Source organism: Staurois parvus, unplaced genomic scaffold (genome assembly GCF_062004578.1).
Source record: "Staurois parvus isolate SC_StPar_1 unplaced genomic scaffold, SC_StPar_1.0 ptg000597l, whole genome shotgun sequence".
NCBI classification, from domain to species: Eukaryota; Metazoa; Chordata; class Amphibia; order Anura; family Ranidae; genus Staurois; species Staurois parvus.
In genome coordinates this window covers 1,671,655-1,689,520 of record NW_028318393.1, presented here as the reverse complement: position 1 = coordinate 1,689,520, position 17,866 = coordinate 1,671,655, and the positions used below count along the sequence as shown (strand labels likewise).

The following is a 17,866-nucleotide window of genomic DNA, read 5'->3' as shown; positions in this document are numbered from 1 at the left end:
CTTATATATACACATGTTTTCACATATCAATACACAGGTGATACCTAGCACAGAGTTTATTTTTACATAAAGATACTCCACTCTGACTAATTGAACATGAAGAAGGAGGGTCTAATAATGTACATGTAGCGCTACTCCTATAGGAGCCGCTAGTTAGGGTGGGTCCTCTGTTCTTTGCCTTGACTTCTTTAAGGACTTCATCTCTGACACACTAGGTTAAGTATACAAAGCATGCAATATCACAGAAAATTACTGAAATAATACTCAGCACCCAGTAGTAGTAGTGCTATATCAAAGAAGACAGGCACTGAACAGTTAGCAAAGGCAAACTTAATATATTGTCACATGATATGGTTGGTAACAAAGTAAAATCAGAAATGGATTAAAAATGATAATAACACAATTTACTATACAGGGTGATTAGTAATAAAGATTAGGCATAATATGATACTTGGGGGGAGATTTACTAAGACTGATGCACTCAGAATCAGGTGCAGCTGTGCACAGTAACCAATCAGCTTCTAACTTCAGCTTGTTCACTTAAGCTTTGAGAATAGAACCTAAAGGCTGATTGGTTATTATGCACAGCTGCACCAGATTCTGTGTGCGCAACTTTTAGAAAATCTCTCCATTGGAGTCCAGATCAGCATAAAAAGTAGCAATGTCAGCTAAACTGCAGCAGTAAGCAGTAATAAAGCTTGATCACAGAACACAGGAGCTATACTGCCAAAGTACATGGAAGAGAAAAAGACAGAAAGGCAAGAGGGAGTGGACAATGGTACCCCACTGATCAAACCAAGAGCCCATATACTGTATATCCATCTGAATGGACCCACAATGAGCTTATAAGAAATCACGCAAAGCACTGTTATCAAGGGGAGGTGACTCCACTGTCATGTCTCACCAACACTAGATTCGCCAGGTGTTCTAATTTGCAGCATTAAACTACTAAATCAGGAATGTAACCAGAGGGGTATGAAATCAGAGGTAACCAAAAGAGTAAAAAAATCAAAGATATAGCAAAGGAGTGACTTAATCCTAGGGCTAATGAAGGAAAGTAGAGGGATAAAATTTGAACAGTCCCCAAAGAGCAGATAAAAAAGAGGAAAAGTAAAAGAAAAAAACAAAAATGGCAACCTGGAAAACAGCAAGGACAGAAGTACAGGAAAGAAGGCATAATGTACACAAATCCAATCATGATAAACTTTTAGCAACTAGATCATCTGTCATCAAGAAAGCATGTGAGTGGTAGGTTAGTATTCAGGCCACTTGGCTGTACTGTGCCAAGTGTATAAATCCAGAAAGGCTCATGGCATAAAAGTAGACCATTACAGTATCCACCTCTGGTGTAGCAATTTACATGTTTAATCACCATTCTCTTATGTTTGAGATGTTGATGCTTGTGGATAACAAAGTGCACTGCTATTGTTTTGTTTCACAAAGGGTTTATTGGCTTTTTTAAGGGATTTCTACAGCACACAATATCACAATAAGAGGATATAGATAACACTGTATAACAGGTCTACTGCCACTGCTAGGTCTCCTACAGCAAAATGCAAGCAGTGTTGATGAGGGGAAGATGGGGATGTGTAAATAGGCATCTTGTACTGTATGTCTACTGAAATTTCCCTTGCGTGAGAAAAGCAATGACAGATCTTGCTGATTCCATACAGAATTTGGTAACAAATGAAATCTGTTTTAGAGATTTTAAGTCCAATATGGGGCAGATGCCTCCATTGTGTTAGCGGACTGTGAACAGGTTTGACTGAAAACCTCTGAACTTTTCTGCTGGAAGGACTGGTACTACCACTGCTTGTGACTGAAGTTGAAGTATGGTGGCAAGTAAATCTGCTTGTTGCTGGCACATTGGAGGGTAGGAAGTGGGGATGGAGCAAAATAAAAATTCAAATCTGGACCCCTGTAAAATAACACCTCGGACCCAGAGGTCCAGGATGTTCCAGGTGAAAACTGGCACAAAGGGCAACAGAGGTCCCCCCAATTAAATAAACTGGGGGAGTCCCTTCATTGTGAGGAGTTTCTGGCTTGGCTTGGGGGCTTAGGAGTCCAAGGCCTGCAACAAAAAAGTACTAAGCATTGGCTTTGAGGCTGATGCTTGTGTAGAGCAAAAATATCTCTTTATCTGAGTAGACGAAGTAGCTGCAGGAGCAAGAGACTTAGACTTTTTCTTGTAAGATAAATGTACCTTTCCTTCAGTGACTTACTTGATGAATTTATCAAGGAATTCCCCAAATGGGCATTTACTGTTAAAAGTCATTCTTATAAGGTCTTTCATGCAGGTTCAGCAGACCAAGATTTAAAGTGGTTCTAAAGGCTGAAGGTTTTTACCTTAATGCATTCTAATCCAGTAAAGCTGTAAAAAAAAATCCCCCTGCAAGTCAATTGTATTATGAGCTAATAGGCACCACATTCTAGCACATTATGAAATACTTTCCTTAAAGCTAAGCTCTCCATCAGCACACTGGTCCTGATGACAGGGCTTCCATCTTCACCCGATCTTCTTTTTTGGGTTCATGGGCTCCAGCAATTTGAATGGCCAAGCTGCAGCGAGGTCACTCCTGCGCATGGGAGCCGCGTTTGTGGCACGTCGCTCTGAATGGACCGCATACTCAACATGCCGTCCATTCAAAGCACAGTGCGCATTCGCTGGTAACGACACTGGCTGTAGAAATAGTAAATATCTCCTAAACAGTACATGTTTAGGCGATATTGCTTGTACCTACAGGTAAGGTTTATTATAAGCTTACCTGTAGATACAAGTCACCAAGTGGTGTTTACTACTGCTTTAAGGTTAAAAAAACCTTGCAGTTGCAGTTCACCACCCAGCCCTAAGGTAGTATAAGGTATGCTTACTTGAGCCTGATCCAGTGGTGTGCCTGAGAGCAGCGGCTCTCTGCACTCCCTCCCTCTTCATAGGGTTAGAGACAGCAGCGGAAGTCTCTGGCTCTTGTTACTGTAATTCACAGCCAGTGAGGAAGGAGTGGGGGGGGTGGAGCCAAGACGTGCTCTGTGTGTTAATGGACACACAGAGCGCGACTAGTGAGCGGAGCCCACACAACTGCCCCCATAACAAGAGCAAGTTGCAAAACCATTGCATAGAGCAGGTTAAGTATGACATGTTTATTATTTACCAAAAAATGTTTTGGTTTACAATCACTTTAACCACAAAATCCTGCATATATGCACATATCCACCATTGCTTAAGTGAGGGGTTTACTGATAGGATCTCACAGAAAAAATGTGAAAGAAATGGAGGTTTGCATGCTCAAAATGCAGGGGCTGCTAAAACCCTGGCACTGGCCAAGTTCCTGTGGCTGTGTCTCTGCAGCAGAAGGCAAAAAAGAAGGAAAATGTGCTGTTCATGTTTTTCAGCAAATCTGGTGGGCGAAAGTGCATCACCCGTAAGGTGTGTCACGACTATGAAATCATCATGAGACTATGTCCAGATAGTAAAATAAATTTAAAATGACTTATGGCCCTGAAACCATTAGAAACAAGTATAACAAGGAATAACACAATAAAGTGAATAACTCCCAATTAATCGCCTATGTAATCACATTGTGTGCTAAGCACTGCGGTTTGTCTATCAACAGGCAGGAACTGATTAAAAAATACGGGGAAACCCTGTCTTACCTTATCCATGTTGCTGGGTCTGTTAGGGGTCCAGGCTTTGCCTGTCACAGTGGGCATACTCTGAAAGGAGTCTTCAGGGTCTGGGAACCATAAAGATGGACCACAGCCCTGGACCTGTATAGCACCCTGTAGCTAAGTACATGTTTCACTTTGTGTCAAAGAGAGCATCTAACGAGGAATCTAGTGCTTAAGCAAACATTACAAGCCGGCCCCATACAGTGAGATCCCCATACAGTCCCCAAGGTACAACATCCAGAAAATGCTAGATATCCCACTTCAATAAGCAGTCAGATCTAAATAAAGGTGCCAGAAGAAAAAAGAGAATGGTAAAAAAAAGCGCCAAAGGAGTAGAGGTCCATCACCTAAAGTCACTAGCAAAAATACTGAGTCTCACAGAGCGGGTGGGGTTATATGAGCATGCAGTATGGATGGCCATTCCAAATTTTTTGCCAGTGTTAAATAACTTGAAGGTAGCCAGTATATTCCCATCGTTTGTGAATACAAATCCAGCATCCTGTACAAATAAGATAAAGGTTTTGGCTATACATACACTTTAAAAATATAGAAGTTGACTTTGAAAATACATGAATATGTTAAGGCTGATATGAGATTTTGGTGGCTGAGTTTACATATATGTGTAGTACTCACTTGCAACATCTGGTCTTTCTTTGACACGCTTTCCTTTAATTTCTGAATGCTCTGTTCCTGAGCTGCTAGTGTTGTGCATTTTTCTTCTTCTACATAATTAAGGTGTTGGTTCTTTTCCTGCAGTTCTCTTTGTATTTTACGCAAAGTTCTGTGCAGTTCCTGACAAAAAGATCAGTGATAATTTTTTAGGCAGAAGGTAATCTGTTGTTGAATTAGCACAAATATATACAATGCTAGGTAATGAAAAACAAAAAATCACACAGTCATCTTTGTCATATATACAGTATCTGATTGCAAAACATTGTACTTATTGGTATCTTTATCATGCAAATTAAAATATGAAATTTTAAGGTGCAGATCTATACTAAGGTGCCCATTCTAGCAGTGTGCTTTACCTTTAGAAGCCACTTTTCTATGGCATTTTGTATGCATGAACTTGTATATGGGTGTCCCCAGGAACGTAAACACCAGGTTATCTGGTCTTAACAAGGAAGGTTTCCCAGAGACAGGATATATAAAGTATCTAAAAAACCTGAGGTTGTATCCAGCCAACGAACGTTTGTGCCAAAGGGAAACTTGGAAATGTAGTAGAGAAAAGTGCCAGGGCTAATCAGAGCTGTGTGTCAAAGTGGAGAATGGAGCAGAAATGTAGTCACAGCAAAGCAAAGGCTAGTGTAGGCAGAGTACCAGAAAAGTCAGGACAACTAATCAGTCTGATTAAGGAAGACCAACAATCCAGTTCAGGGGACTAACAACTCCAGTTCAGGGGAAGCAAATTAGGTGATACGGGCATAGGAATACAACAGGGTCTAGGCAAACTGACAGCAGGCAGGAACCAGATGAATTAGCAGACTAAGCTGGGAAGGCAGAAGATATAAATGGATACCAGCCAGTAGTATAATAAAGCAAACCTTTTTTAAAGGCTTTTGTAATATGCTGATTTTGTTATGCATATGTCAAGGCAAGACAAACACATAATTGTTCATCTGTCAGAAATGCACTCAGCTCTGAAATTACACTAAACTCTAGTTTTAAAAAAATATTCAAGTATTTATCAGTGAATAAGTATGTGTACAGCAGCACTCAAAAAAAACTAAATACAAATGTGTGGTAAATCAAATGCAGAAATTGTTGTGCTATTCCTTTAAATATGAAATTATTAAATCAGTGTAAATAATATGCAATCACCCAATTGTGTAAAATCACAACACATAAAATCCACTTAAGAAAAACCCAGGTGAAATCTTCTGTGAATCCTCTTAGGAGTTCCACCACCATTGGCTATTAATAGAAAGAAAGACCCCAGATTATAGGAGGTCTATAGTGCTCTTGAATGCCAGAGAGCTCCTCCAACAATCCTGTGCAGCAATCTGGAACCACAGGATACACCAGCAGGGTCCAGTTATAACCATCAACTCCACTTAGCATACGCCATTATCCCAATATGAAACAAATAACAGGTGCTCCATAGCTGAAAACCACTTAAGTTCTTTTATTGAGTCAAAGAAAGTTATTTATATTGTCCTACTGTTAGTTGACAGCTAGTTAACAAAACTGAAAGAAACAGAGTTGTGTTTGATTTCAAAACTGAATTTACTTCTGTGAAAAGTTCTGTAAAACTGCAATACAATCACATAAACTGAGGTCATAATATGATTTTATACATGTCTCTTAAAAATGCATACAATGAACACATTTATTTTGAGATCTCCTGTGCTGCATTTATTAAGTGCAATACCAACATATTCTTATGATCCTTCACTTTAATCTCGGATTTATGAAATAAATAAACCCAAGGGTCTTTCAGTAAACTGATTTCCAGTATTTCCTGTATATGTTGAATTACTATTTGCCAAAACTCCTGAATTTTAGGGCACTCCCACCATATATGTACCATTGTTCCCTTACTCCCACATCCCTCCAATATAAAGGTGAAATCTCCGCTCTTTGTTTCTGTGCCACACTCTGTGTAATATACCGAACTAAAAATGTGTAATTAATTTCTACAATATTCATATCTATCGCCCCGTGTACAAACTTAAACATTTTCTTTTTTCGTTGCTCATTCATTTTTGTTCCAAGCTCCTTTTCCCACTTTTCCAAAAACGATGTGGTGAGGATCTTATAAATATTAATATATAAATATAAATATTGGATTAGAACTTAACATTTGCTCAAATGGATACATGACTTCTTCCATCCTTAATGGCTGCAGAAGCACTGCAACAAAATGTCCCAATTAATAATAACACTATTCGTGTAGAGCAGGGGTGGGCAAACTGCGGCTCTCCAGCTGTTGTGGAACTACATTTCTCATGAGGCATTGCAACATTACAAAACTGACAGTTACAGCCATGACTTGCAGAGGCATGATGGAACTTGTAGTCCTGCAACAGCTGGAGAGCCGCAGTTTGCCCACCCCTGGTCTAGAGTAAAAAATAACTTTTTTATTTTTTAAGTCTTGAAAAGAACATAATTCCCCTTTTTCTATAATATCCTTCAAGAGTGCATTTCTATCTTTCATCCACTTTCTTTAAATATTATCTTTCCCTGGTGGGAAAAACTCCTACCAACGGAATTAACAATGTGTTATATTCCCACCCCATTTGTTTATGAATTAAATCCCACTCCCTCATTACATTATGTGTCAATGTGCTTATATTTTCATCAAACGTACAGAACTGCTGTGGAATCCAAATGATCATATCTAATTGTGACTTACTTAGTGTATTTTGCATGTTTACCCAAATTTTCCCTTGTAAATTATACTTCCAATATACAGTCAGGTCCATAAATATTGGGACATCGACACAATTCTAACATTTTTGGCTCTATACACCACCACAATGGATTTGAAGTGAAATGAACAAGATGTGCTTGAACTGCAGACTGTCAGCTTTAATTTGAGGGTATTTACATCCAAATCAGGTGAACGGTGTAGGAGTTACAACAGTTTGCATATGTGCCTCCCACTTTCTAAGGGACCAAAAGTAATGGGACAGAATAATAATCATAAATCAAACTTTCACTTTTTAATACTTGGTTGCAAATCCTTTGCAGTTAATTACAGCCTGAAGTCTGGAATGCATAGACATCACCAGACGCTGGGTTTCATCCCTGGTGATGCTCTGCCAGGCCTTTAATGCAACTGTCTTCAGTCCCTGCTTGTTCTTGGAGCATTTTCCCTTCAGTTTTGTCTTCAGCAAGTGAAATGCATGCTCAATCGGATTCAGGTCAGGTGATTGACTTGGCCATTGCATAACATTCCACTTCTTTCCCTTAAAAAACTCTTTGGTTGCTTTTGCAGTATGCTTTGGGTTATTGTCCATCTGCACTGTGAAGCGGCGTCCAATGAGTTGTGAAGCATTTGGCTGAATATGAGCAGATAATATTGCCCGAAACACTTCAGAATTCATCCTGCTGCTTTTGTCAGCAGTCACATCATCAATAAATACAAGAGAACCAGTTCCATTGGCAGCCATACATGCCCACGCCATGACACTACCACCACCATGCTTCACTGATGAGGTGGTATGCTTAGGATCATGAGCAGTTCCTTTCCTTCTCCATACTCTTCTCTTCCCATCACTCTGGTACAAGTTGATCTTGGTCTCATCTGTCCATAGGATGTTGTTCCAGAACTGTGAAGGCTTTTTTAGATGTCGTTTGGCAAACTCTAATCTGGCCTTCTTGTTTTTGAAGCTCACCAATGGTTTCCATTTTGTGGTGAACCCTCTGTATTCACTCTGGTGAAGTCTTCTCTTGATTGTTGACTTTGACACACATACACCTACCTCCTGGAGAGTGTTCTTGATCTGGCCAACTGTTGTGAAGGGTGTTTTCTTCACCAGGGAAAGAATTCTTCGGTCATCCACCACAGTTGTTTTCCGTGGTCTTCGGGTCTTTTGGTGTTGCTGAGCTCACCGGTGCATTCCTTCTTTTTAAGAATGTTCCAAACAGTTGTTTTGGCCACGCCTAATGTTTTTGCTATCTCTCTGATGGGTTTGTTTTGTTTTTTCAGCCTAATGATGGCTTGCTTCACTGATAGTGACAGCTCTTTGGATCTCATCTTGAGAGTTGACAGCAACAGATTCCAAATGCAAATAGCACACTTGAAATGAACTCTGGACCTTTTATCTGCTCATTGTAATTGGGATAATGAGGGAATAACACACACCTGGCCATGATACAGCTGAGAAGCCAAATATCCCATTACTTTTGGTCCCTTAACAAGTGGGAGGCACACATGCAAACTGTTGTAATTCCTACACCGTTCACCTGATTTGGATGTAAATACCCTCAAATTAAAGCTGACAGTCTGCAGTTAAAGCACATCTTGTTCGTTTCATTTCAAATCCATTGTGGTGGTGTATAGAGCCAAAAATGTTAGAATTGTGTCCATGTCCCAATATTTATGGACCTGACTGTACTACTTGTGAGATTACACAGAGTGGTAATATCTCTTAAAATCTGGTACATTTAACCCCCCTCTTGTTTTGTCATTACATATAACCTCATACTTTACTCTTGGTTTTTTATTTGCCCAGATATACTTAGTTATCATTCTCTTTATAGTATAAAAAAAAAGTACCCAGTACGTACAGTGGGGCAAAAAATATTTAGTCAGCCACCAATTGTGCAAGTTCTCCCACTTAAAAAGATGAGAGAGGCATGCAATTGGCATCATAGGTAGACCTCAACTATGAGAGACAAAATGAGAAAATAAATCCAAACAATCACATTGGCTGATTTGGAAAGAATTTATTTGCAAATTATGGTGGAAAATAAGTATTTGGTCACCTACAAACAAGCAAGATTTCTGGCTCTCACAGACCTGTACCTTCTTCTTTAAGAGGCACCTCTGTCCTGCACTCATTACCTGTATCAATGGCACCTGTTTGAACTTGTTATCAGTATAAAAGACACCTGTCCACAACCTCAAACAGTCACACTCCAAACTCCACTATGGTGAAGACCAAAGAGCTGTCGAAGGACACCAAAAACAAAATTGTAGACCTGCACCAGGCTGGGAAGACTGAATCTGCAATAGGCAAGCAGCTTGGTATGAACAAATCAACTGTGGGAGCAATAATTAGAAAATGGAAGACATATAAGACCACTGATAATCTCCCACGATCTGGGGCTCCACGCAAGATCTCACCCCGTGGGGTCAAAATGATCACAAGAACGCTGAGCAAAAATCCCAGGACCACACAAGGGGACCTAGTGAATGACCTGCAGAGAGCTGGGACCAACATAACAAAGGCTACCATCAGTAACACACTACACCGCCAGGGACTCGGATCCTGCAGTGCCAGACGTGTCCCCCTGCTTAAGCCAGTACATGTCCGGGCCTGTCTAAAGTTTGCTAGAGAGCATTTGGATGATCCAGAAGAGGATTGGGAGAATGTCATATGGTCAGATGAAACCAAAATAGAACTGTTTGGTAGAAACACAACTCATCGTGTTTGGAGGAGAGAGAATGCTGAGTTGCATCCAAAGAACATCATACCTACTGTGAAGCATGGGGGTGGCAACATCATGCTTTGGGGCTGTTTCTCCGCAAAGGGACCAGGACGACTGATCCATGTACAGGGCAGAATGAATGGGGCCATGTATCGTGAGATTTTGAGTGCAAACCTCCTTCCATCAGCAAGGGCATTGAAGATGAAACATTGCTGGGTCTTCCAACATGACAATGATCCCAAACATAGCTCCCGGGCAACGAAGGAGTGGCTTCGTAAGAAGCATTTCAAGGTCCTGGAGTGGCCTAGCCAGTCTCCAGATCTCAACCCCATAGAAAACCTTTGGAGGAAGTTGAAAGTCCGTGTTGCCCAGCGAAAGCCCCAAAACATCACTGCTCTAGAGGAGATCTGCATGGAGGAATAGGCCAACATACCAGCAACAGTGTGTGCCAACCTTGTGCAGACTTACAGGAAATGTTTGACCTCTGTCATTGCCAACAAAGGATATATAACAAAGTATTGAGATGAACTTTTAATATTGACCAAATACTTATTTTCCACCATAATTTGCAAATAAATTCTTTCCAAATCAGCCAATGTGATTGTCTGGATTATTTTTCTCATTTTGTCTCTCATAGTTGAGGTCTACCTATGATGCCAATTACAGGCCTCTCTCATCTTTTTAGGTGGGAGAACTTGCACAATTGGTGGCTGACTAAATACTTTTTTGACCCACTGTATATTGGGAGCATATGAAATGTATACAGAATTTTTGGTACTATCACTATTTTTACCATGTTTATACGCCCTATCCAAGACAGTGATCCTACTGACATTTTTCTCAATTCATCCTTTATCTCGTTTATCAATGGAATATAATTAGACTGATATACATTTTTTAAAGATGGGTTAGCTTTAGTCCCAGATAATTTAATTATTTTTCCCTTCATGTAAAATGGAAATCTTTTTGTAAGATCTGTTTCTCAATCTTTGGAATACTTATATTTCATATCTCTGACTTTGAGGAGTTAATCTTTAAATTCAATAACTCTCCATAGTATTATAATATTTTCATTAAATTAGATAATGTTAATCACGGATTTGCGATATAAAACAACAGGTCATGTGCATATGCCGCGACCCTGTGTTCTATATCCCCTATCCAAATACCTTTTATAGCTATACCATTTTGTATCGTCGCTAATAATGGTTCCAGAGATGTAACAAACAGCAGGAGACAGTGGACATCCCTACCTTGTTCCAGTATACATTTTGAAAAACTGTGACAGTAAACCATTAACCTTTACCACCACTGATGGATTACTATATAGCTTTTTTCTCCACTGTAACATTTTGGGTCCAATCCCTAACGCCTCCAGCATATCTGTCATAAATCCCCAGTCTACCCTGCCGAAGGCTTTTTCAGCATCAATCTTTAGGATTACCACAGGGGATTTCTCTCCCTTACTCTTTTGCTGGAGGATCAATGATCTTAATCCTTTGTCTCTTCCTTCTCTTCCTGGAATGAATCTCACTTGATCTAAGTATATCCAGTCCGGCATCAGTTCTTTCATGCTCATTGCTAGAACCTCTGCATAAAATTTTGTATCTATATTCAATAATGATATGGGTCTGTAATTAGCACATTGGGACCTATTTTTCCCCATCGTTGTGCCTGTAACAACTCCTCCCTCATTTCCATATCTTCTCCTAACGCATTTATGTACATACACATTTTAGAGACAAGCTGTTCTTTAAACTTTCTAGAGCATCCTACAGTATATACATCTGGCCCGGGACTCCTTCATGGAACTGTGCTTTTTAATGCTACATTAATTTCCTCCTGTGATATAACTTTTTCTAAGGTTGGTAATCTTGCTTCTTCTAATCTTGGTAGTCCAGCCTCCTTTAAATATGTCTGCCTTCATTCCTTTTTTTCTCCCTCTGTTTCTTTCCGGTTCCTGGGTTTTATTCAATATAATTTACTATAATATTTTTTAAATACATTAGCGATATCAGTGGTTGAATGTACCAATTCCCATGTGTCATCTTTGATTTTTTTCTATGAAATTTCTTGATTTTTTTTCTCTTAACCCTCTCATTAAATATTTTCTGGTCTATTCCCCCACTGATATCGTTCCCTTGCCACCCTATTAAAGATTTTCCTCATCTCGTTTCATTAAATCCTTTAGTTCTTCTCTATTTGAATTATCTTCTGTTGTATCTTTGTTTCTATCTTCTTTTACTGTGTGCCTCCTTTTTTTTCATTTTAGTGTTTTTCTTTAATCATATAATTTTTACTAGTAATTTTTTTGTGCTTAGTTTGTATCTATTTTCAGCCATATGTTAATACCATTACCAATACTCCATATAGACATTTCCTTCTCCTTGCCCCTGCCCAGTGTCTGGTGATGTCTATGCGTTCCTGAAAACTGTATAACCTTTGATACTGTACCTCACGACACGGCAAATAAATTGGTAACTTCAGTCACAGAGGTACCAGCTAAGGGAGCACCATCAATTTGCCCTCTTTGAAGCTCAGTAAGCACTGACATGACTTCATATTACTATCAACGCACACAGTGAATGACGAAAGTGAGGCTTCCCACCTGTTAGCTAGGTGTCTCATCACACAGCGGAAATAAAAGCGTGTTACATCACTTCCGCTTTCAGCCCGAAACATGCTTTCATACCTGAAAATCATGTAGTGTTTCCATTTTTTTGTCCAACCCCGGTACCTTCTAGTCAATTTGAAGGATACAGGTGTATGGACTTGGTTCAGCTCTTTTGGTGTCCACATTTTGGAGCCCATCGTATGAAATACCTTGGTGCTTCTGTCATCTGCATCCAGTACAAGGAAAGCAAGAACAAAGCCTGTGGACTTCTAAAGTCTCTTCCTGAGAGATCATAGGACATACTTTTAATGTGTCTTTGTGATTGTGAGCCATCTTTCTGAAATGGAATGCTTTGCCCTCATGAAGGGGACTCCGTAAGCAGCTGAGGCTGCAGAATTCCTAGCAACATCATTGTATTTCAGACCATGAGGCTTGGTTCACTTCAAGATTCTGGAAAGCACTGTGCAGATCTTAGCGGAGCTTTTTGTCAGTATACCACTCACAGACAATTGGTAGGACTGAGCTAAACATTTAGATTTTAGAACAATACCTTCGCTGCTTTTCTTCACTTTCCCAGGACAACTTCACCCCTTGTTGCTGCTGTCAGAATTTCCCTATAGGAACTATTCATTCTGCTACTTGTCAGTTGCCTTTGTCAGCTACAGTTGCCTTTTCTCAACACTGATACTTGGGTCCTGATTACCATTGACTGAAGTTTAAATTTTTTAAAACCATCAACCAGGTGCTAAAAAAGCTATTGTTAAAAGGAGAAGTACAGCCAAAGTTCTTGTGGCTGTACTTCTCCTGTGGATCACAGAAGTGCAGTTTGTTCTGCACTCCTGTGACCTATTTTCAGCCAACAGCGGACTTCAAAGTAGGGATCCAACCCAGAGTCTGGAGCAGCACCTAGCTCAGCCACTCAGCTAGCTGTTGAGAGCCTGAGCCCGCAGCTCCCTCCCCCACCACAGCCCAGCACTCCAGTGAGCGCTGGGGGGGCAGAGCAGATAGTGGTGACTGACAGTCACTGCCCTCTGCTCAGAGGGGGTGTGAGAAGTCAGCAATCAGCGGTCATGTGATAGCTGAGTTCTCACACTTAAGAGTCAGTGGGGACAGATGCAGGTAAGTATAATTGGGGGAAAAAGTCAGTCCACACTTCTCTTTAAAGGCAAAAAAGGATAATGGGTGTTTTTTTATCACAGGAAAAGGAAAGGGAGAATTAAACCTTAAGCTTGGTGATCATTTTTGGCCCTCAAATGTCAACCTAAACATGGCTTTCCCTTCTAAGTTGGGATCTAGATACAATGTGCCATTTCATGTTACAAAAGAATACAGTGGCCTCTGAACTAGGACTTACCATTCATTCCACTTACCATTCAGGATTCTCCCTGTATTTTGTGTTTCTTTACTTAAACCTGATGTGCCTGACCCATTCTGTAATCAGAATTTAGGTGCTCCTGAAACTGTGATAATTGATAGGTTAACAGAATCCAAGGTAGCTGTAGCAATTGTGCGTACAGAGATGGATGCAAACCTCTATTTTGCCAAAGGCCTCCATCTTGTATCGTTTCTACTCCCAAATCAGCTTCCCTCCAATCCCCCCTCCCTCTCTATTGAGTGACATGTGGTCTGTATGATGCCAGAGATCACAGGCATCAGGCACAGTGGGGGAGCTTCATGGTAATAAACCCCAGTTAGCCTGGCCCCCATATGTCTGTGAGACTCTTGCTTGGAAAATGATCATAAAGCCATAAACCAGTCCTTCACTGGGCTTCAAAGACATTCCAGCTAGCTGTAAAACAGACTCACATTTAAAAACACATTTTTCCATATGATTTTATATCTTGAAATAGTAAATAATTACATAAACATGGATCACATATTCGGATGGCTCAGTTTAATACAAGTCGTCTGATATCTTACACCCCCTAGTTGAAATCTACAGGAGAGTAGAAAACGATATCTCCTTAACCGTCCCAAGCAGGTATGTCATATTTAATATCTAGACGTTCAGCAGATGATTCTGCTTATTAATCTACTAGCGGCTAGGCTTCTACATGCACCTAGGGTAGGTTATTGATCATGACATAAACTGGGAGGGATTTTGGTTCTAGCTTGGGTCTTCGCCTAAACACCCCTCCCTGAATGAGGCGATTGGTTCTCTGCTTTAAAAAGACACCCTGAGGAGTTCCTAGAAAAGGCTGTTATGCTGGGAGCAGTGGACTTGAAGTTGAAGAAATCTCCCTTTTAACATCGGAACCAACTTGGGAGATAACACCCCTTTTGCTCTGAAATTTGATCTGCTTAACCCAGGACTTTTGGCAAGTACTCTACCTCTCTAAAACGTCTTTCTGTTATCTCTTTGCTGTGTTATTGGTCTCTGTATTAATATATATATATTGGCTAGATCGTTTTCTGTAAATATTGTTATTGCACCCTTTTGACCTTTTTAGTAATAAATCCTATTATCTGAAAAGTGTTAAACTGTTTCTAAAGCTCTTTAATGCAAACTAAAAATCCCTGTCTCTGAAGAGCGCTACTGTGTGTTTTTAAAACCTCTATATATCTCTGCCTGCGGTGACAGTTGTATACCGACGATTATTCAAACATCATAGTGTTATTGCTAATATTGCCGAGTTTCCTCTTTCTCTGTACAAAAAGGAGGTGGTGCCAGTGTGAAGGGTTAATTGCGTAATTAACCTAACCCAGTAACAATCGCTCTCAGGCTGCGGGTACACAGATTGTGGTCCATTAGCTGGAAAATCTTTGTGCAGGGTGCAGTTGAGCATGGTATTGTTACGCACATGACAGCGGTTTTAGATTGGCTAGTCCTTCGGTCACGAGTTGGTGAGAAGGGCTGGGGGTCTGACGCTGCAATCCTCACAGTAACGGCCTTAATAGACTGCAGGAAGTGAAAAGGACAAATCCAGTATCTGATCCAATTGAAAGAGTTTGGATTGGAGGAGAATTCATGGAAACCAGAAACAAATGCTCACACTAAGAAATTTGTTCAGTCACTCTTTTGTGTACATCCTAAAAATTAGATTAGCTGGACAACCAGAATCCACCCTTAAGGAGATGGTAATGTCAGGAACACAGTGCCAGCTGTGCAATACATGCACAAGTGTAGAACTGTGTACATATTTCTGTGCATAGAAATCTAGCCAAACAGGTGATTGCGCACATGTGCATTAGTGCATGCACATTACAGTTTGTGCTCAAATGTGAGGGTGCATCCACCACAGACTTTGGTGCCAAGCGGTCTATTTAAACCGGAGTCCAGCATAAGCTCATGGTCTTTCAGCTGTATTCCTGTGACCCGTGATCTTGAACCTTGTGCCGGATTTTTGTTAGTGCACCAGCTCTGTCTGGTCTGTCCTTAGATTTTAATGTCTGACAATGATTGCTAAACACTTCCATTCCTGACCTCAGCCTGGGCTTTTAACTAAGATTCTGTTTGCCAACTTTCTACCCTGCTGCCTACACATTGTTGATTTCTGCTTGTTCCAGGCCTTGACTCTTTCTATTTGGTGCTTCACTGTCTTTTGGTTATTGACCTTGGCCTGTGACTTGACTCCATCAATTTGTGTACCTGGTGAATTCCGGTGCATACACTCCTTCATCTGATACCACTGCTCCTTGTACTTATATGCTTCTGTCACCCAAGGCTAAAGGCTCTTTATATAACACTGCAATAAACGTTTAGTCATGGAGTAAGGGTCAAAATTTAGTTAATGGTTGTTGTAAAGCTATACTGATTTTGCACACCAGTACGTATTCATCTACTTAGAATCCCAGTTTTCATCAATGGTCTGCAAAAGTGTTGTTTTGTATTTACTAGATAATCCTTTCTGACAAGAAGCAAGAGCAAGAAGATTACGCTGCCAACTACAGGAGACTGTACACTAGCAAACAAAGCAGTTAGTCAGCCAGATATAACTTGTCCCACTCACATCATGCTCCAGTTTTGTAGAAAAGCATTAGTATTTGTAGATAATAAAATACAGAGGCTTGGGCCTGCATCTCCTAATGAACTCCAAGGAAAGGAAAATTTACAGTAAGTGATCTACCAAAACTCCCAGATCCTTCTCCACCATTGATTCCCCTAGTCATCGATTTTTTTTTTTCTTTCCAGCCAGCAGGCTAAAGAAAAAAAAAAAAAAGAACACAAATAAGGTGGATGGAGTAATCACCCACCAGGGCATTGTATTCTGACAACAGGACTCTCCACTGTTAGAATACACTGTTGGATTCATTCAAACAGGGATGGACCCACATGGGTTGAGATTCGGCTAGTCAAATTTTTAATCCATCTATGGCCAGATTTTTCAATGTTAACAAGGTTCATTTTAAGTGATAAAAATGTTTAAGGATAGTTTATAACATCTACAAAAGTTATGTTAAAGCCTTAATTAATTCCTAAACATGTAGGTGACATATGGGTTGTGATAACAAAAAAATAGCCATGAAAAGAAAACTTATCAGAAATGGTTTGTAAATGAACATTAATATCTTAAATGAATTATCTTCGTCTACTTATGAAACAATGGTATTTAATGTTCCCCTTTGTGCTTTCAGGGTTCCAGAGAGCAGGGAACCTTGCTCCATTTTTGGTGGACTTGCCCCAAGGTGATTAGTTTCTTGACTCAAGTATAAACACTGATCAGAACCGTGCTGAACGTACCATTGGCATACAATCCGTGGGAGGCTTTTCTTCATAAGCCTATAATGACCAATCTAAACACCAGCAGAAGTAGGTGGGCTTTGTTTTCCACAAGAAGCTCACCTCTATTTCAAATAATACGCATGTTCAAAATCTAAAGGTTTGGAAACCATGGGTGGCCTATATCGTTAATTTGAACCTGGACAGTTCCTTTGCTCTCAACTTGATGATGGCTTTCCATCACAGATCTACGGTAGTTGTTTCACCATCCATTTGCCTTCGTACTGCCTTTGTATTAATTGGCCTATTGGCCCATTTCCTTTTTCTTCTATTGTCCTATAAGCAGCCACTTATTTCAACACCATTTTATTTGCTGTCTGTCATTTTACTTTTTGAAAATTTCAATAAACACTTTATAAAAGAAAAAATGGGATATATACATGTTGCTTAAAACTCAGGAACACCACCAAGTATGGTACTCTGAAATGGTTATGTTGGGCATATCTGGGCACAGCTGTCCATAAATAGGAGTGAATAAAAACACAGTTGAACCAATATATGACCTGTATGGCAAGGTATGTATAGACCTCAATCAAGGCAAATGGTTGCAAGAGTATTTGTCCAGGTCCTTTATTTAGCTGTGAGACTGCCTGTAGGCTGACAACACTTCTCCTATTTGCGAGGTAATGGCTTAGTTCTGTCAGCCTGCAACAGGATGGGCTTTACCTGGTAATATCCTGAGGTAGGATACTTTGTAAAAAAAAGTCACAAAAAATGATTTGCTTAACAAAAACCGAAACATGAGGCCATAAAGAGAGATTTTGGGT

General features: G+C 40.1%; 1 protein-coding gene across 4 annotated transcripts in view; it reads right to left on the bottom strand.

The window, feature by feature from the left end:
- The window catches only part of LOC149449887 (myomegalin-like), a 415,368-nt gene that overhangs the window by 280,354 nt on the left and 117,148 nt on the right, over positions 1 to 17,866 (bottom strand). For all 4 annotated transcript variants that reach the window (XM_089692642.1, XM_089692639.1, XM_089692640.1 and 1 more), the window contains one exon: positions 4,300 to 4,458. In XM_089692642.1, the coding sequence (XP_089548768.1) occupies positions 4,300 to 4,458 (159 nt within the window). The remainder of the gene's footprint in view (positions 1 to 4,299; positions 4,459 to 17,866) is intronic.